The 21,726-nt window shown below is 40.6% G+C and overlaps 1 protein-coding gene across 1 annotated transcript in view; it reads right to left on the reverse strand.

The window, feature by feature from the left end:
* Positions 1-15,122: 15,122 nt before the first annotated feature.
* LGR5 (leucine rich repeat containing G protein-coupled receptor 5) overlaps positions 15,123-21,726 on the reverse strand; it is an 89,134-nt gene continuing 82,530 nt past the window's right edge. Inside the window, exons 16-18 of the mRNA XM_058805221.1 lie at positions 19,586-19,731; positions 17,850-17,933; positions 15,123-16,213 (exon numbers count right to left, since the gene is read on the reverse strand). Of these exons, the coding sequence (XP_058661204.1) occupies positions 15,123-16,213; positions 17,850-17,933; positions 19,586-19,731 (1,321 nt within the window). The remainder of the gene's footprint in view (positions 16,214-17,849; positions 17,934-19,585; positions 19,732-21,726) is intronic.

The following is a 21,726-nucleotide window of genomic DNA, read 5'->3' on the forward strand; positions in this document are numbered from 1 at the left end:
TGTTCAGGGGACGTTCCAAAATGCTGGAGGTACCCAGTGTCCTAGGCACACCCGCTGCCCACACTATCCCATGAACTCATCCTCTCAGAGCTGTCCAATCTCAGGGCAGATCTCTGGGTGGTTTTCTTAAGTAGGTGTTCAACAAGACCTGGAGCACAGTCAAAAGACACAGCAATGAAACTGCTGGTTTGAACATCCCAAGGATATTTGACATTTGCAAGAGCTGTAGTAACTAGCCTGGAGGAGAAGAGGAAGACAGGTGGAGATGTTTCTCCCATGGATTGGCTCTCTGAGGAGAAAAGGTAAAAGATATTATTATTAATAGTTTCCAGTAGACGGCTCACAAAGTACACAGATGACAGCAGTGCTGAGTACAAGTAACGGATTTGTTTCATAACCAGCAATTCTGTCCTATCGTACACCAGCATTAAAGTACAACGTGATGCAACTCAGAAAACAAGCACAACAGCTCTGAGAGCAAGTAAATCAATACTGTGATCAGTGACTTAATAATGAATGTTTATAACTGGTTTGTTCTAACATGCTATAATCGTACTTGTTGTTATCTCAACCCTTCATTGCCCCATGCTGGGCACCAAAAAAAAAAGGACTGTTGTGGTTTAACACCGGCCAGCAGCTCAGTACCACACAACTGCTCACTCACACCCCCTCTCTCTCTGATGTGAGGAGGAGAGTCAGGAAGAAGGTAAAATGCATGGGTTGGTGCAAGAACAGTTGAAGTTTAGGAACATATTAATAATTAAAATGTAAGATGCTAACAATTACAATGACAGTTATAATGAAAAGGGAGAAAACAAAAATAACCCACTTGCTCCAAAACCCCCCACCCACACTGCCAGTGATGTAGAGTGCAGTTACTCATCACCCACTGACTGATGCCTAGCCCATCCTTGAGCAGGGATCCCCTTATCCTGACCAGTTACAGTTTTATTGTTCAGCGTGATACCATAGGGTCTGGAATATCCATTTGGCCAGTTTGGGTCAGCTGTCCTGGCTGACCATGAGAGGCTGAAAAGTATTTGACTTATAGGTATTACATGGCAATAACCAAAAAAACCCCAGTGTTATCAACATTATTCTCATACTATGTCCAAAACACACCACCGTGCCACCTACTAGGAAGAAAATTAACTCTACCCCAGCTGAAATCAGAACTTTGAAACATTCTGTGATCTTCTGTGGTCTTCTAGAAGAGACCTTAAGGCACCTTTCTCTGCCAGGATAGATTGGATAGATTTCAGTAGGGAGATTAACACTATGAATTGCACTGTTCAAAACTGTACAGTCAAGAGAAGTCAAACTTTGAAAACCCGTGTTGGGACAGCAGGAAAGAGTGGCAGTACATTCTTTACATCACTTGACATAGACCAAAAAGACTGAAGAGTGCTTTCAAAAGGACAGTGGTTCCAAACTGTGCAATTACAGGTATGATGCCATGTCGGGAGTTTAGTTCAAGCATGGCTTAAAGAAAAAGGCCACGAAGCCATGCAGCTGAGAGAAAAGTAACAGGTAGCTGTGAAGCAGTTTCAAAGCAGTTTCCAGCCTGACTTCTATAAACAATTAGTCTCTCTCAGGCATCCTTGCATAAACAATAAAGTTCTCAGGCAGTCTTCCCATAACAAAGGTAACATCCTCTCTGGGAAAAGATGGCACCCTGGGAACAGTTATGGAAGTTTTGAGAACCGTTCGTATCACAGTGAGAACACTGATTTTGTTTGATGTAAACAATCAATGGTATTGTAAAACAAAAGGAGTGGTTAGAGTTTTCTCTGTTAGCCTATCATAAAGCTGTGTTTTGGAATATGCATGAAGTTAATTAACACTGTTATTTAAAGTGACTGATCGATCAATAAATTCGGAGTTCGATGCATTATAGGATGGTCGTTCTCCCCCTCACTTCAACAATGCCATCATTTCTAAACTGATTGAGAGAGGATCAACTAAGAATCTCTCTACTCAGAGGACAAACTCCATGGTTAAAAAAATATTATCACAAAAGTCGTAAGATGGCTGAGGCTATGTGTAAAGACTGCCATGCAATGTGTGCAGAGGGTTTGATGATGGATGCAGAAGATGGTGCATAGCTAGACCAAGTCCTGTAGCAGGTGCCTACTATGGTGCTGTGTTGTCAGAAGCCAAATGTAGGGGACTTGGATAAAGCCAAAGACTGAATTATGGGTAACAATCTTGTTCAGACTGCAGAGAACTTGGTTTTAGAGTGCCTCTGTTTGCTTCAGCTGAGAAATGCTGAGGAGGACTGGCATGTGGTGCTTGTGCACCAGCCCAGTGGAGTAGTTTTGACTCTGTTAGTAGGAACTCCTGCTCCTTCCATATGTTTTCTGGCTGTAAAGCCTCAGCATAATCTGATGGGTTGTCTGGAGATCACTGTGGAGAGAGGAAGATGCCACACCATATATAATGTAAGCGGCTTTACAATTATATGGTAGGAAAATGACCAGTGGAATTCATCTGGGAGGCAAAAAGTAAGTGTTTTTTGTCTGAAATCAGCACATGAGAGGGTCAGGGTCTGTAAAGTGCCAATAAAAATAAGACATGTGCTTTTATCATTTGTTCAGCATAATCCTTCCAGAGTTCTATATTGAGTTATTTTTGAAGGCCTTGTGCCAGGGCTTTATCAGATGAACTGAGATCAAAGGTTAGGCTTGATTATTTTTTTTGTGTCTTTCTGCCTCTTTTTCTGCCCAATTCTACTAAGCAGTCCAGAGGCTTTATGTAATGAAAAGCTTTTGTGGAAATGGAGCAATAAAAACTTTCAGCCTGGTCTTCTCATCTAGCACTTAGAGGGGCACAGGACATGCAGGTACAATGCCAGGATTTGCTCACTCTGTGTACTGAACACTGATTTTTGATGTAGTGGAATTCCTAAGCTGTAATATGTAGAAATGGCTGCACAATCATCCATAGAAACCTAGAGTCAAGAAGCCTTGATCCAGTCACAAAGTACCCACTGATGAGGCTGGCTACTGGGGCCTCATCCAGTACTGCATTTTGTATTTCCTAGACTGCAGGCCACTGGACAATGGAGTGGACTGATAAGTCTCTAAGCAAAGTCAAGAAATACACCGAGTTTCCTTGGATATACTGCATCTAGTTCTGCTGGACACACTGATAGAATACTAAACCTGCACCCTGGGCTCCATCCCTGGGAACCATTGGATTTGTGCCAGAAACTCCAGAAAGATTGGTTGTACTAATGTGGCTGGGCAAGGTACAGACTTAAGCTGAGGCTAATAGTTCAGCCTGCTGTTAGCAGGCTCCATGGCATGGTTTGGGCCCATAGAGCATCTGCCCCAGTTTTGTTTGGTGAATTAAGGTGTGGATCAAACACTGTTCCTGAAACAGTTTATGGACAATACCATTCTGTTTTTGGGGAAAGAGGGATTGGAGTGAGTGTGTGTAGCTACACCTGGATGATGCTTTGGGGGCAGACAATATCCCCAAGCAGTTTAATTCACAGTACAGAAGTAGCCACTGTCTCTGTCTAGAGGTAGGTGGCAAGTTGTGTGCTGGGACTCTGGAGCCAGAGGAGCTCAAAGAACCAAGCACACTGACTGAAGGCTCCTGGCTTTTTGCTGGATGGAACTGGGGCCCTGGAAGTCTTGAATGCCCATGTCAACCTTCCCAGGACTGTAGGGTTTAAAAACAAGTCTATAAAGAGTTATACAGGGTGAAAGAAGGGATGCTTTCTTAATAAAATGATTATTTTCCCATAAAGCCTATAGAAACTGTGGTGGTGGTGGTGATGGCAATAAGATTCCAACTTGACTGAGCAGTCAAATGTGGAGGTACTTTCTAGGACATTTCTGCTTTTGAGGAGAGGTCCTACATCCTTACAGTGATTTGCCCACCTGCACACTTGTTGGGGTGCAAGAATTTAAGTTGTGCACATGGGGGCAAAGTCAGCTGCAGTATTGATCATCTCTTTGGCTTCTCCAGCACACTTTCTAATGTCTCACCTGCTGTATGATTTTGGAATCATGAACTGTAAGACATCAACAGATTCAGGACATCTCTGTCCTATCTTCAGCCTTCCAAATACTCTGGATTTAAAGCTTACCTTTTTAGATAGCTGAAGAAAACAGGAATATGGGCCTTTCATAAATAATAAATACACAGATGTGAATAACAGTGTCAATACACTTAGTTTCCTTGATTTCCTGACCATTCTTCTGTATGGACATGGGAGCCCTTTGCACATGATTTCTTAGCCACTGCTTTCCCAGATTTGCTTGGCTGGGGTCTGTTTTCTTTGCCTTTGACTTTCCTGATGTAATTTTCCTCGTGCTGCTGATGAGATCTTTTCTCTTATAATACTGGAGTCCTTTGATCAGTTTATCAATTGATCTATTCTTTGATGGTTTCCTTTCTGCATGCAAAAGGTTTTGCTGTGACTTGCAACCACCTTGCTGATCAAGGATGCTGTTTCAGGCTGGAAAACCATTGAAGCTGAAGGGCTTCCATCGCCAGCCTTTTGTCCATCCCCACCACCACCAAGGCTGAAGAGGCTGGAAACGTGCCTTCTGCCAGAATTCCTCAAATTTGCACAGGGAGTTTTCTCAAACTGTCCCTCTGAGCCTTTCAGAAAAGGGAGGACTCTGACCAGAAACTGTAGAGTGTTTCCCAGTGGCAGTGAGGCGCACTTGGGCACATGGTGGCACTAAAGCCTGGCAAAAAAGGGCTGATGTTCTCCATCCACCCTGACTGCCCACGGCCTCAGAGCTGCTGATGCAAGAGGCAAAAAGCTGAGTATTGCAGAGCAACACAAAGTGAGAAATCTAAGCTTCCAGTAGGATGTCTGGGAACACTCTCTTAGCAAGTGTCTTCCTCTGTCTGTCATCTGTCCTGCGAATTCTGCTTCTGGTCATATTACACCCTCAAATCCCCCGGGAAGCTTTTCCTGGAGTGTTTTCTCATGTCTCCCTTGCAAACAAAGCCAGGGCACATTTCTGCTACCTTAATAAAACATCTATGACATTTATTGAAAATCTCACTCACATTTTAAAAATACATTATTTTTAGAATGTGATGGCTTACTTTTTAGTCTGGATCTTTCTTCTGAATCTTTTAATGGCTGGTTAACATCACATTGGCAACCTAAACTTCTGAGCCATAAAAAGTTAAACTTTAAAATTTTTTCCTTATGACAGAGGTATTTGGGGTAAAAGAACTGAATGACACAAAAGGAGAAATTTGCCAGGGAGCTCTAAGGGGGAAATAGAGCTGAACAATCTTTTTCTAATTATTGTAATAAGAGTGCCATTATCAGAAATGCTCTGTGCTCTATTGGGAAAAAGAGCTGTGCTAATAGGAAACAAAGATATTTGATCCTTCATAGATCAAAGCACTTATAAGGTGCTGCTGTCATTATGAAAGGCTCTTGGTGTAAGAATGGTACTTAGTGAACAATAGCTCTATTGTTTGTCATTTAAGAAAAAATAATAAAAATCAGACCTAATGTTTTACTTATGAGGGCCCAGATTTGAAGAGAAGTGCCTCACTCTACCATAAAGCAACAGTTTTTAGGACTATGCTGTAATTCACTGCCTACAAACATGAGAAATTCCACTGTGCAAATAGGAATATTTGGTATGGGAATAAACACTTGCTGAAATCCACTGAAGTGAAGAAATCCCTTGGAAAGCTTCTGAATTCTATGCTGCAAAGGTCTGTGGGCTTTTTTATCCAATTTTCTTCTCTCTGTTTTTGCTCACTTGTGTTCAGGATATAGCTCTGAGAGCTTCCAACTAGGCTTTTGCTTTTTGTGTTTTTGCAGTGCTTAGAGCAGTCAGATTCTGGTCCGAAACCAAAACTCCAAAGGGCTCTCCTAACACACAGAATAATAAAAGAAGAGAGAAACTGATACTGAGAACTGATACTGAGTTCATCTATGGCTCACAAAATGGATTTCTCACTGTTAAATCCTCTGGGGGTTGGGAGGAAATTACTTAAAGACCTGGAAAGTTCTACATTCACCCATAGTCAACATACACCCACAGTCTTGCATGAAGAATGGGAAAAATGAAGAATGAAGAATGTCAAGAGAATGGGAAAAAGAGAGATTTTTTTTGAAGGGAAAGCAAATCAGTTTGTAGTAGTAGGTAGAAAAGCAGTATTCAGGGATAGAAACAAAATGATAAATACTGGTATTTTACTTTGACCTGCATTTAATTTCTGTCCAAACTGGTATTACCTATTCCTATTTAAGTGGAGTGAATAGAAGTGTAAAGCTATTTGAATTTTGAATAGTCTGTCAGTTCACCAAACTTAACACTTGATGAACCCAATAAAACACAATTATTTATTGTTTTGTTTGTTTTGTACTGTTTCTGTAATACAAATAAAATGTGTAGTACAACCCCCCCCTGTGTCCAGCACATGGGGCCATACACAGTCTGCCCACTGTCATTTTGGTTTCTCTTTGCTGCTTTTTTGAATGAGAAATTTGATGATTATGAGATTTTCTTAAGTGCTTTTGCTCCAGCATCTTCAAAGCTCTTTTCTTGTGTTTTTTTTCCCCACAGAAAGAAACTCAATCTCTATACAACCTCTCTATGTTTGCTCACCTAGAGATGGGCAAACTTATGTTAAATGCTTTGCTTGTGGTACTTTTAAGCCCAGAGCAAGGAGGGCTCATGACTTTCAGTTGCAGAGCAGCTTGTTTTGTTTCAGGAAGCCACATAGGCTGCTTTCAGTTCCAGAGGTGGCATTTCCTGAGGCAGATATTTTGGCACCACTCACTGCACAGACAGAAACCTCTACTGGAGAGCTTGGGCTGCAGAGCTGGGGCACTTTCTCTGAAGAAAACTCCGAAAGAATATTTTTCTGATATGAAGTCTCTATTTTTGTAAGGTAATTGCACAAGCTTTTTGACCCATGGTGATCCTCCAGAGTTTCCAGTCTGCTCTGACTTTACCTCCTGCCAAGTGAAAGTGTATTTTTCTCTGAGAGAGCACATTGACTCCTTGTCTTTGTGGCAATGAACACATGCCAAACCCTGCTGTCAGTGTTCCTAGCTTCCATCCTGTGTGCTTTATTGCCTTATTTCAGCTCAGCAAGAATGTCACTGTCTCCTAGAGACATATGTCTCAGGTCTTGGTGTCTTTAGCTCTCCAAGTCCTGCAGAACAGGATGGAGAAGGTCTCCTGGGTGGCCAGGTTGAGCAGGACTGTGTGTCCAGGGGAGTACAGGCTTTTCCATAATATGTCCTGTTGTCCAAACCTACCAAAAAACACAGAAAGAACACAAACTCCAGCAAAACTCCTCTAACAAAAAACCCATGGGAAATTCCAACAATTTGAAAAATTTGGAGGATTATCTGCACACTGGGACAAATATATATCAAATAAAGCAAATTTCCTCATACTTTGCATTCACAGTAAGGCATTCTGTTATGTCAGGAAACTGTTTTCCCACTTTATGCATTAAAATGTTGTTCTACAATCCATTCCATGGGTTTAGGGGAATGTTGTTGGATTCACTCTGGATGGTGCACAGAAGAAGCAACAAAATTCTCAGGAGGCTGAATAATAAGCATTTGCTTGAAAACTTTAGAACATTAAGGCAGACTAAGGTACTTGACACATTTTAAAACCAGATCCAGACAAAGTAATGAATTTCACAAGATTTAGCTTCGAAAACTTAAGTGTAGCCACCTTTAACTTACCTGGACATAATAAGACACTTACTGAGGCACTGACTACAAGTTTTTAGTCCGGCTTACAATATATTTTGAGAAGAAGAAGTTGGGAGAAGAAAGGGAGAAAAAGAGAAAGAAGAGAAGAAGAAAAGGGAAGGAGAAAGGTATACAGTCACCATCCTTGGATGCAGTGATGAGGTTTGATTCTTGCAATTTAGATGCCTGCTGGTCGAGGTGATGGTGGCAGCCTTGATCTGCCTGGGGGAAGCCCATGAAGCACAAAGTCCAGAGTGTTAATATATGCTCAGGCTCAGTGGGAACGCCCAGGCACCTCCTCTGACAGGGCAGTTTTACACTGTCTGATGCAACACTGTGGATCATGTGGCACTTCAGGGGTCTGTGATGGTTTATGGCACCTTCTAAGATATGACACCTGCCTCTCACATCAGCACAGTTGAGCCAATTATACCCCATCACAAGGGATGAACCCTCAGACCTACCTGTAAATGTCCCAGTGTCTCCCTTAGAGGAAAGTTTTACACCTGAGCCAGTTATGTAATGTAGGATTCTAGGATGATAAAAAACACTATCCCATCTCCCAAGATCTGCTTCTTCTCTTCCCTTATCTGGTTCAAACCCCTGTTTGTAGCCTCTGGCAGAGAGTGTGCACCCCCTCTGCACCTGGGCTCTCCTCTTGCATGTCTTTGTCAGGAAAGCACCTGCTGCTGTTGCAAATGGCCAATTGTTTGAGCCATTCACCACCAGCATTTCAGTGTCTCACTCTGAAGCACTGATTTCGTATTCCAGAATTCATTCTTTGGCCACATAAAGCTCTCTGGAGTTCATTTCCATAGCCAACCAGTAAAGAGGCTTAGAAGGATGCCCCAGAGGGCTGTGGTACTTCCTATGAGAGATGAAACAACTGTTTTGAGTAGAACAGTCTCCCCTATTACTTTTTACTTAGAAGGCTGGGAGAGCTCCTTCCTCCAGGAATAGGTTAGTTCATGAATGGGAAATGCTGAGCATAACTGCAGTGACCTCTGTAAATAGTCCTGAGAAGCTGTTGCTATGTATGGAACTGAATTAATAACTGCAGACACCTGTCTAAACAGTGATTGCATATGACACCAGATGCAGAAGGAGATGTTTGAAACTTCCTTCAAGAATTAGTTTTGGAGTCCTGAGACTTTCAAGGCTGCCTGCAGAAGACTCTGGTATGTGCATGCATAAAACATAGTGGAAGTATTTAGATTCACAGATGAACAGTTTTCCTCTTGTAAACAAAGCATATTTTTTACTTGACAAGTGGAAGTAAAGGTGACAAGTTGCCACCTGTGAAAAAATTAAATAGGGATTTTAAGTGGACTCTTTGTGGCTAAGTTTTTCAGAAATCCTGGCTATGGGCCAGCTCTCAAGAGGAATATTCGTAATGTTTGTTTTCTCTTATGACTGAGATTGGATCTTTAGATAATTTTGAAAATGCCACAAAAATTTTTTTTATGAAGAGAACATAATCATGTTTCCTTTATCTCCAGAGTCACTGGAGCACAAGTCTGTGATTCTCATTATATGAACAAGATGTTCCTCATGTTGATACTGCCTTTTCTTTCCAGTATATTTGCCAGGGTTAGGTATAACACATGGAATCTCTTCTGCTTTATATATTAGCACGGGTAAATTTGCATTTTCCTTTAAAATTTCTAATCACATGTAGCTGGGATTCTGTTCAAGCAAAGACATATAAAGTGTTCAATCAGTTTTCTAGGCTTAGCTTCACATTATTTTTCACAATAACATTGTTGCAGAAGGACAGACTTATCCCTTGTTTGGCACATGTTAATGAAAGAGAACATGAGGTGTTTATTATGGCTGGTGGAGGTCCTGGTCTCTCCCTTGCTGGTGGAAGCAGTACAGCTCTCCTGGATTGTGAGAGTTGTCCTCTGCAGCACCTGAGCATCTGCACAATTACTCTGCTCCATGGATCTGACACACTTGCTGCTGCTGTTGTGATCCTATTTCTGTTTTTATATTGTCAGCTTTTTGTATCCATGTTCTTTCTCTTCTGTCTCCAATACCTTGTCTTCCAGTGCCTTCCTAAGGAAAACATTACTTTTACTACATTTCAAATTATTTGAGCCCTTCTTAAGTGTTTGATCAATGAAATTTTCAATGGCTTACCTTTCATATAGCACCCTAAACTACTACAGAGAAATGTCTGATTATGATATTTTTATTACAGTTTTACACAACAATCAGAGGAAGACAGTGGTGCCCCCAATAAGCCAAAATTCCTGTTAGAGGTGATTTGGATAGGAGATAGTTTGGTACCTGACATGGTAGCAGCTTTCTCACTGCCTAGTATACATAGGTCACTACTACTGTCTAGTACATGAAGGTCACAGAGGGATGAAGCAAATATGGAGCAGCAGCAGCAGCAGCAAGGACTGCACAAGTGGCTGGTCTCCATTTGAGATCAGTTATGATCACCAGATTAGTCAGGGATATTCTCCCCTCCTTTGGGGGCAGAGACTGAAGCTGCATGCCCACCTGGTACAGCACTGCTTATGTGGGGTCACTCTCTGTGCTTCTCTGCTGGTGTCTGCTGAGGCTTGGCCTTTATCCCCAAACATTATTTTACAGGTGATCCCATCTTCTTTATGGCTTTCCCTGTATCTCTGACTGGCTCTTTTTTCTTGGCCATCTGCAACTTCTCTGGGGACTGAGTTCCCAAATAGAACTCGGTGATGTATCTAGTGAGCCTGAGTGGAGGCATGCTCTGCCTGGCCTCCCTAAATAACCCATTGCACAAGCCTGCAATACACTCTCCTTCAGCTGTTACTGCAGAGAACGCTGCAGGGCTGTGGCTGAGTGCCTCCAGAGAGAAGTCCCCTGTGCATGTGTGCTAGCACATTGCTCAGAACACTGAAGCTGTGACCTCAGGCACTACTGCTCATTATTTGGTACATAGTTAATAAGTCCTTCTTCCACATATCAAGATGTATAACCACAGTTCCTGTTTTTCCCTTCTGCATCGAGGCTTTCACCAACCAGCTCATTCTTCCTTTGTGGGTATTCTCTTTCTCTTCATTACTCAAGCTGTACTATCTTCCTCCTAAAATAATGCAATTTCATTCTTCTTCCTTATGGTTCCTGTAGTGTTTATACTGCCTAGTGCACACTTGCATGTGAAATTGTCTTTACTTGCTTGTTTTCTCACCATTTCTATGTCCTTAGCCATCACAACACTTCCATCTTTTTGTACCCACTCTGAGCTCTTCATTCTTCACAAAAGTCCATCATGCTTCTTAATATCTCATAAATATTCATTAATATCTCATAAAATTCCACCCATTTGCATCCTGTCTCCTGAAGGCCTCTGTCCTCCCTGAGTTATGCATTCCCCTATGCTCTTTGTCATATTTCTGGTTTTTGCTCCTAAAGATAATTAATGACTTATTCCCATTCTCTGTTGGTCCTATCCTATCCCAATAAGACTATTGTAAAACTGACCCAACAAACTTCTTGTGCACAGGCCCTTCTGGCTGAAATGACCTTCCCCAATGTAGCCTCATCTATCCTGAAAACCTTCATGCTAATCTAAAATCCATTTAAATGTAGGAGAATTCTACTTTTTTTTTTTTTTTTTTTTTTTTTTAAATCTTTATAATTCATTACTTGCCATGTGAATTCCTGACTAAACAATTGCTTTCTGAGAGTTTTTGCTTCATTGGCATTTTACTTCCTTCTTCCAAGTACTTCACAGGAATGACCTACAATCACCATTTCCAAAAACCAAGCAGGTGTAACTGTTGCATGCTGCAGTCTCTCTTAACAAGAATGCATGCACTGTTCCACCTGTTCTTGTTGCCTACCAGGTGACAACAAGCTGTGCTCAGCTGCTGCCTGCCTTTAATTCAGCTGAGCGGGAAGTTCTGGTGCAGCCTGAGCAATCTCTCTTAAGCCCCACTTTTCATTTTCCCTCAGCACCTGCAGCCATTTCACACCTGATGGAGCTGCTGTCCCCTGTCACACATCAGATGAGCCCTGCAGCTCTTTGGTTATCCCCTCACTGGCTTCACCTGCCAGACTGGGAGCTGGAGAGAAAACAAGGAATGATGTGGGAGAATTCTCGTTAGAAGCAGCAGGATCAGAAGTGCAGCTGAATTGCACCTCTCTTGTGCAGGGTGTGCAGGTTGTGGGTCACTGGTGCCTGACCTGCTGCACACCCTTGTCACACAGCTGGAGGTGCTGGTGTCACCTGTGGCAATTGTGAGAGGTCCCAGCGAGGCACAGCAGCGTGCACAGGGAGTGGGATCTGCTCATAAGGGTCTGTGAGGGAAGTTTTGGTAAAAGGTTTAGTCTGTGTTGAAATGAAACACTACTATTCTTTTTTACTTTTTTCTACACTATTCTTCTTTTTTTCTTTTTTTTTTTAATGGCACACAACCTGTAACTTATATTTTGTCAAGAATTTCAGACACCTAGTGAGGTTAATGTAAGTATTGCAATAAATTGGAAAGGATTAATTGAGAAAGCACACCATTTTGTGAGGTGTTAGGTCGTGATTAAATGCTCTTTACTGTGTAGTCACATTTTATTACAACTGACATATGTTCAGAACACTGATAGAAAAGAAAGCATGTCACCTATTTACAATCACTACACATTTACATTATATTATTTACAGATAATGAATCTAGTAACATATATGAGCAGAAAATATAGCAAATATCAATATGAAACTGTACAGGGTTTAATCTCATGTCCTTTACTGTACTTGCATTTCACTGTAATAATAAATACAGTTCTATATTTACACATTTTACTTTAAAAATCTGTTAAATGAATTTTAACAATTTCAAGTTAAAAATATCTGATCAAAATATTTCAAACATGCTTATAAAAATAAGTCACAAAGCCTTTAGGACCTTCTGCAAGCTAGAAAAGTTCTGATAAAAGAAGCTTTTTTTAACTAGCCTTCAGAATTACAACATTATTTTGCTTCTCAAATTTCTTTACAAACTTCTTAAATACAGCAAGCTGAAAGGAACCTTACTGACATTAAGCAGAGCAGCACAGATGGACCCCAGTTAAATTAAAGCTAAGTAAACATGGTAATAGGTACTGTGCAATGGTTGACTTATCCTCTGTTTAATCCAAAGTGGTTTCAGGCATCGTTTCTGCAGCTGTGTGCTGCACTGCTTCAAAAGCCACAACAGATAAAGGATTAAGATAAGTACCCAGCTGACTTTATCATACATAATTTCAGAATTGGTTCATTTTCTTTCCCTGAAGGATGAACATGTCAGCCAAAGTCAACTGATGCCATCTGTAACTGCAAAACTAAAAATATGCCAGTGTGAATGGACAAGAAAATTAAGGCATTTGCACTGTTGGCAGCAAATTCTTCATTGTGAAAATCCATCCTTGGAGTCACAGGAAGTTTTATATACAGGAACAGATGAACAACAGAGATCATCTGTAACAGATTACCTTAATTGCTGGGCCTAGCCTAACCTTCCTAATGTTAAAAAATCAGTTTCATTCACCTGGAGGCTGAGTGGCCATTAACTGAACAGTGAATACTGGGCTATTAAATGTTACTCCTCAGGGAGCTCTTTTTAACAACAACAAAAATAGGTAAATTTGTGCATTTTTCTGTCTCAAATGATCAGTTTACTTAAGCAAAAACTGCCAGCTCTGAGAAAACAATACTGGGATATCCCCTGCTGGCTTGGATGAGGTCAAAGAATTACATTCTAGGTGGCTCTGTTGTCTGAGATATTTTAACAGTAGACTTGGCAAGGACTGAAGTCTCTTCTTTCTAACTAGGATACTTCTGATGTGTAAACATGCATGCCTTGATTCAGCAAAGTATTAACAGATTTGGAGTCAGAGAATTCTGTTAATCTAATCAAGCGTTTTCCTAAACTAAAGCCATCAGAAGTCCCTGGATTTCAACAGCTGCTCCAGTATCTTTTTTGGCAATACATCCACTATGAATTTAGAAATTTTTGGTGACAGTAATTTCACTAGCTAATGACCATCTCTATCAACAATTTTCACCTTTATTTCTATGCTGCATGTCCCTAATGTCAATTTCCAGTTAAGCATACCAGATTCTCCTCTCAGATGAGTAGTCCTCTGCCTTCAAACTTCTGTATCCCAGAAGCAGGTACTTATAAACGGTGATAAAATCACCTATTAAGTTCTTTTAAATTTATAATATTCATATCCTTTCCAATTTCACAATGTTCTTTACAACATGTGAATGCAATAAGTGTTTGAAATATCCCAGGAGTGCTTGCATCAGTGCTAAGAACACAGATCACACAACCTCATCACTCCTACTTGATATTGCCTTGGCTAAGGATATTGGCTATCCTTATCCAAAAGGACATGGTGGCCTCTAAACCTTCAACTGACTAGTGACTAAGAATTAGCAGCTTTCTAGAATCACTGTTTCATGAGACAGAGGTCATGCCATGAGCAGGATTACAGTTTTTGTTCCTAGACAAATTACCTTAAATTAACATTTCTGTCTGAGTGCCTTTTGTGTCCTTTAAAAATTCTCAGCATGCCAATTTTTTATATTGATGACTTTCTATGTAGTATTTTCCACCTTCTGATAAAACAAATAATCTGTCGATTTTATCATCAGTAATTCTGGGAGTAATTCTACTGGCATGAAGGCAATTCAGGACCGAACTGTGTAGAACCTCATTAGAAAAATACCCATGTGACAATGCGTTGCCATTTACAATTACATTTTAAATGCTTGACAGGATTTTGATTAACTTCTTTCACATCATGTTAATTTTTTAGCTTTTGCTGACAATTAAAAATGTTTTGTCAAGTTAGATGACTTCCAAAATCCAAACCCAGTGCCAGTTAAACCATTTAATCAACTTTATCAAACATGGAACTTCATTAAAGGGTATTCTGCAGAAACATCTATGACTTGAACAGGACTACTCTTCCATTTAGATACCTTGCTGAACAAATGCCATACACAAATGCTTAGAAAAAATCATGGTACTGAAAAGCTATTATTAAAACCAAATTGTAACAAACAGGAAAAAAATAACCTAACCCCTGAAAACATGAGGTGATGCTTTGAAAAAATATTACAACTTTAATATGCTATTTTTGTCCTTGACCAACTGATGCCCTTTCTGAGTAGTGCTACTTTAAAAGAGAGCAGCTGACATAACTGCACAAACTTTACCAGCTTTCATTTCCTTTCTTCATCCCAGCATTTCAGGAGCAGGCTGAGCAGGCTCAAGTATTGCATTTTCAGTCGGCCGCAAGTTTTGTCATTGTCTGTTTTCTGAGGTGTGTTGTAATAATTTAGAGGCACTCTACACTCGTATGCATACATTCACACTTACTTTTGGGATTAAAAATTTTGTCAACAGAGGTATTTTCTGTACTCTTTCTGCAACTAGCGACAGGGAACAAACGCGACTGACGAAAGACTGCAGCCTTCTGTCATTTGATAAGAGGGTGGCATTAGGGAACTGCTGGTGGGCATATCATATGATATGCTGGCACTTGTGAAGGTTACCAATGCCTGTGTTGAGTCACAAGATTGTTTTTCTATGTCTTCCGAATTCACAGAGATCAGACTGGCATGTTTTGATCTCCTCCATATCAAAGTTTGCTTTCGCAGACTTCCCAAATCCTCCTTAAAATGTGGATTGAAAAGTATATAAAGCAGTGGATTTAGGCATGCTGGCAGTGGGACAATCACTAGAAGTATTGACTTAATCACTTCTGGGCTGATAAAAGTGAGGTTCAGTAAGGAGGAAAAAGATAAGAAGGCCACAGGGCAATAAAGAATGCAATTAGTAAAAAGTAGCAGGGCTATATGTTTGACCATAGAGCAATCCCAAATGTTGTCTAGTTCCCCCTTTTCTAAACTACAGTAGAGCTTTGTATAAGCAACAGTCATTACCAGAAAGCAAAGGGAGTTCAGCAATACCAGTGCCACCATGAAGCCCATAGCAGTGGACTCTCCAAAGGGGAGTGGCAAACAAAGTGGAGAAACCCTATAATCACTTCCAGTGAGAAGGGGTATCACTGCAATGATTAGTGCCAACATGAAGCAGAAGGAAATGGCGATTTTTATGCTAGCAGTGGAGGATTTTGTTTCAAACTTTGTAGCATGCTTTGCAGAGAATGCACGTTCAAGGGCAGCTAGGGTAAGGAGGAATATGGAAGCCTCTGAAGCAAAAATGGAGAGAAGGCCAGTTATTTGGCAACCAATTCCACTTTCCCATTGTGCTCCATACTGAGCAAAGCTACCAAAAGTGGATGCATCCACGCCAGCCAGCACCCCGCTGGCCAGGCCCATCAGGGCATTCACAATGGCCATTAAACCAATCAAAAGTTTTATGGAGGACATATACAATGGAGACCTGAAAACTGTAGCAGACACCAGTGCATTGCAAATAAAGGTCAAACCCACGATGGTCCACACTCCAATTCTGATCAGCCAGCTACCAAACAGATGGTCACATGGTTTGAAGGGACCTGAAATGCCAAAATAAAAAGGGTAAGGGAAGCCCATGTAAACAAAAATACTCTTGTGCTTTCTAAGACCCTAAAGCTCATGCTTCTTGCAGATTCTCAGCCCAGCCAAAGAGTGAATTTTAGTATAAAAAGGGAGCTGGAAATTTGCTCCTTCTCTGGAGAAATCTGAGACCTTGATAACTTGCTGCTAAATGTGTGATGCATATTGCATTAGCGGTGCCCATGAGTCTTTGTCCTTCATCACAGTAGCTTTTGTGCCTGGCAGCGAATACTACATTACTACTGCAATGTGAATGTCAACTCTTGCAGTTTCAAGAAATGCTGTGATATTTGTCAGTGTGTGAAAAAAGCTGAAAATGTTACCTCTAACTAAATTAAAACAAGTTCCTGATGAGTCTTGGTGATGTAATGGATATGGACAGATGTACTTTGGCTACCTTATAACATGTCATTACACAGTCCAAGAAAATTGTGTCTCTCTTTGCTTTTGGGAGTGCTGCCTTTTTGGATCTCCTGTGTCTGAAGTCAGGTCATTATGACTGAAGCTTGCTGAACACTTGAAGTATTCTCTATATACTGAGGTGCATGTGCTGTGCAGTTGAAGCTGAATGCTCTGCAGCCAGAGAAACATTACATGCCTTGGGATGAGCCAGCTAGGCAAACCCCTCACAGTGGCCTGTGCTTTTCCATGAAGACATAAACCCTGCAGCTGAAATGACCTCCCTATAACTACAGCTGTGGCCATTAAGTAAGCATAAGTATCTATTGCATCAGTTTGCAAATTTTTCTAAGATACTATTTGAAAAATCCAAACTAAAATTTCTCTCAGGTCTGGCCATAACTTACCTTGAAGACAGAAATGTTTTAATGAACTCAGAACTTATCTTAAGGCCATTGGAGAATATGTGACAGTCAAATAACTCTATTCTTTGACTTCCCACCTTTTCTATTCCTCCTTATATAACTTAAAAAAATTTACTATTAGTTGCTGTTGCAAACAAGAATCATGGCTTAAAATGAATGCTGAAGTACAAGTTGTCACTTGGGGTTTTTTGTTCATGTTTCACAGTGAAAGAATGGCTAGTGATATGGCTCAGTGTTTGCTGAATCAAACAATCAAAACTTATGACCATGGCTGGCTACATTCTACAAAGAGCAATAACAGTGCTGGGTGTCCTTTGTGAGGGACTGTGCACACCAGTGCAGTAGTGATTGGTATTTCCTAGACATGGACCTAAACTGTGTGTTGTTCAAGTTGCTCATGTGTAAAATAACTCTGTGACGTTCAGAAGAATTACTTCAGCTTTGCAAAAGACTGAGAGAGCAAAGATTCTGCTGCCTTTATCATCTGTATCTTAGTAGAAGAGTCTTTCTCATTTTCTTGATTGGGTATCAAGTCTGGTGAAAAGGGGCCCACAGCTTGGTGACTGTGCAAAGCTTGCTACATTCATAGTGGCTGAATAGTTTTGTAGAATTCAATGCAAAACTGTATATTATAGTGCTATGTATTTGTATTACACTCATCAAATTACTGCACATCATGTGGCTGTCCTAGTATCTGATTCACAGTTTGTTCTGCATCTCAAACATCTACTAACACTGTCCTTGAATTCCTATCTGTCTGGCAGTTTCATACCTGGAGAAGGTGAGCATTGCACTGAATGATGAGATTTCAAATCTTCTTCAAAGTCAAGAAAAAAGTCCTCAAAATCACGTTCATCTATTGGGGAGAGAAAAACCCAGAATTGTTACTGCAATTTTCAGGAAAAGTTTTTTTAGTAAAAGTTGCAAAAATGCCTGTGGTATTTAAGGTCTGGTCTTCTCTCTTTCCCTACTGAACCATGAGCAGAAGCAGACATACGTCTACTTGGTTTTGAATTAATGTGCTCAGGATGGTTTTCTGTAAACATAATCATGTATAGGTACATTCTCTATTGCCTAATTTCAGTGTGATGACTGCTTAGGAAGGAGTTTAAAATATGAATTCTGCTGTTGCGCCATACTACTAAGAATTATCAAGCATTCTGTGTTTCTTTTGTCATCACTAGCACATATTCTTGGCTCTATCCCTGCTGAACTCTGACACTTACTGCTTTGCAGGGGCAGAGACAGCACAGAAAGCAACAGGGTGGTGTCAATGGATGTGTGCCCCTACATAACAGATCAAGTAACAGACCTGGTGCTGAAGGGGAAAAAAATTGCAGTAGTCTCGTGTTCTGCAGAACAAATGCCTTCTCTGGCAGTCCTGGTTACATGCATAGACTGGGGAACAAGAGGCTTGAGAGTAGCCCTGCAGAAAGGGACCAGGGGCTAATGGACCATGGCAAGTTGAACATGAGCCAGCAGTGCCCTGGCAGCCAGGAGAGCCAGCCCTGTCCTGGGGTGCATCAGGCCCAGCATCACAGCCGGGCAAGGGAGGGGACTGTCCTGCTCTGCTCTGCACTGGGGTGGCCTCACCTCGAGTGCTGGGGGCAGGTTTGGGTGCCACAATATAAGAAAGATATAAAGCTGAAATTAGAGAGCTTCCAAAGGAGGGCCACGAGGATGGTGAAGGGCCTTGAGGGGAAGGTGTATGAGGAGCTGAGGTCACTTGGTCTGTTCAGCCTCAAGAAGAGAAGACTGAGGGGAGACCTCATTGAGTCTCATAAGGGGAGGCAGAGATGCAGGTACCAAACTCTTCTTCTCATGACCAGGGACAGGACTCAAGGAAATGACATGAAGCTGAGCCACGTGTAGGTTGGATATAAAGAAAAGGTTTTTCACTCAGAGGGTGATTGGGCACTGGAAGAGGCTCCAAAGGAAAGTAGTCACAGCGCCAAGCTTGCCAGAGATGAAGAAGTGTTTGAAGAATGCTCCCAGACAGATGGAGTGGTTACTGGGGCTGTCCTGCACATGGTCAGGAGCTGAACTGGGTGGTTTTTGTGGGTCCCTTCTAATTCAGCATATTCTAGGATTCTATAAGACAATATGCCAAAGTAGCCACATATTTTGGCTATTACTCATCCTGAAGTCTGTGGGTAAGCCTAGGATGTGTTCCATTTTGAGGCTTGCAAGAAACTACATCTTAGCTGGCCTGCTCTTGTATGGAGTTACATACCAGCTGAACTACCCTGTCTCTCATATAAAGGGAAGATTTAATTTACCACATCATTATAATAGCTATTATTTGGATGAAAAGATGAGTGCATAAGTAAGTGAGATTTTTGAATGGCAGACATAAATAATGAGTTTGCTAAGCACAGGAATACTTAAATAACATATTATTAAGCAAGAGACAGGGAGAGGCCACGCCTCTGACTGTAAAGACTTTTGGATTTATTTAAAAGCACAGGTTGCTCACAGGTAGACTTAAAAGCCTAAGATGATGGTTACCTTGAATTTGTAACAATCCAGAATCCTTTCTATGAAAGTCCTCAAGGCTGCTATTATCATCTTTATTCCACTGGCTGGAGATTCTGTAGTGGTTCTCACAAGCTCCAAAGGCACAGCACTGATAGGCATAAGGCATTTCCATGACCCTGCAGAGGAATTAGGCAGCATACCATGAGAGTGGTTAAGCACCAGAGTTACTGGATTGTACTGATCCTCCACAGTTAACACAAAGGAAATAGTTTAAATATCCACAACTGAAAGCAAAACCATCTCTGAGTAAAAATTAGTCACGATAATGCAAAATGAGAATTCACAAATAAAATTCCTCATTGGAAATGCAGATGGTTTCTAGGCTAATTTTAGAAAAAGCATACTGAAGTTTTCTTATGTGTTTTCATAGGAGATATGAAAGTGGGAGATCTGTGTCTTGCTGTTGAGTGAATGTTACTCAGAACTGTATTTCTGCTTTTATGAATTTCAATGATTTTACTGTGCACATCAACAGTTCCTCCAACAGTTACTTTCTTAATGGTTTCTTTAAAAAAAACACATCCAAAGATCACAACCTGCCTACCAGGCAAAACCAAAACACTTCCAAAATTGAATTTCTCCACTTCAGGAAGAATGAGATCTTTTGGAAATCAAGCTTTATTCACCTCTCTCCACCTTCAACTCATTTCACAGTGAGATGGCAAAAAGGAGATTGTTTCTTGATCTTTGCACAAGAAACAGTGTTCTAAACCAAAAGGTGAGTGAATCAGGCACTGTGTGTGAAATGTCACTGAGAGCAAGGTTTTACTTTATTAATTATCTTAAAAATGAGAACAGTCATTGCAGGACACAGGATACTCATTCTTAATTATTTTAAGACCGTTTTTATTTCTAACACTAATACATGTCAGTGAATTCCAATGTTTATGAAGGCTCCTGTTGTCAGAAAAGTGCACATTTCTGCTATGCTGTGAATTTAATTCCTTTATAGATGTGCAAATTCTGGGGAGCGTGGAAGAACTACTTTCTGAGTTCTTTAGACTACTTCTATTCCATAGATATATTTTATGCTTTGGAAGCAAAACTATTTAATTTGCACAGTTCACCAACAGCACATAGCAAAACCAAATAACTCACCTTAATTCCCAAAGCCCAATATAGCAAAAAGTTCAAAGATAAAGAGGTGATTAGATGTTATTCTGAAATAACGTAAAAGGAATAAAGTAGAACTAGATCCTCCTATCAGATTACTTTCAACAGGTTAATCATGTAAATTAACATAATGAGTGTAATAAGCAGCCTCTAACCCCCTGGGAAATCTGCAGAGAAATCAAGCTGAATCAGGCCCAGTGCCAACAGGACTTAGACTTGTGCACTGGCCAAAAGCTCGGTACAAAGGGGAACAAACGGAATCTTAAGTTCTAAAGGGATTTTTTAAATTAGTGCATTTGGGAACATTTAGGTTATATAACCTTACATTTCTGTTGGAAATTAACCACAATAATCTGTACTCTTGTACCCAATACAAAATTTTTAGGGTACTCAATAAAAGTTCAAGATAACCAAGATCCAACTGTCAAGCAACCACAGGCCAGCAGATTTAAATATTTAATTTCTAATGCATTCATCTGCATGCCATCCTTTAACATAAGGAGATTATCTTGATTAAACATTTTTGAACACATTTCCCACAAGCTCTTCTTAAATAAACTAGTATTGAACCCATTGATTACTAGACTAACCCATAGCTAATCATCTGGGATAAAAACAATCCCAATCCCCAAATAGAAATTCCTTTCTTTTGGAACAACCAAAACAATTATCAAAAGTAACGCTGATAGTTCTGCAAGGTGATCCCTGCAACTTGTGGCTTCAGACCTTTGGAAGGACATTGATAAAGCTGGGGGAATGAACAGTTAGTGGATATTTTAGGCACAAGAGACTGACAGAAATGTATTCTATTCTGAGATTATTCAAACAGCTCTATGACAGATTTCCAGATCTTGTGCTCCTCCCAGCCTGCTGGCCTGTCATACACTGGAAATGTGGACTTCCCACATTGTATTGGTCCACTACTTTGATCATGTAGCCAAAAATATCCATGGCTTTTAAATGATATTTAAAGACCAAGACTCCCATTTCTTATCCTC

The sequence above is a fragment of the Ammospiza caudacuta genome, chromosome 5 (assembly GCF_027887145.1).
Source record: "Ammospiza caudacuta isolate bAmmCau1 chromosome 5, bAmmCau1.pri, whole genome shotgun sequence".
Classification (NCBI taxonomy): domain Eukaryota; kingdom Metazoa; phylum Chordata; class Aves; order Passeriformes; family Passerellidae; genus Ammospiza; species Ammospiza caudacuta.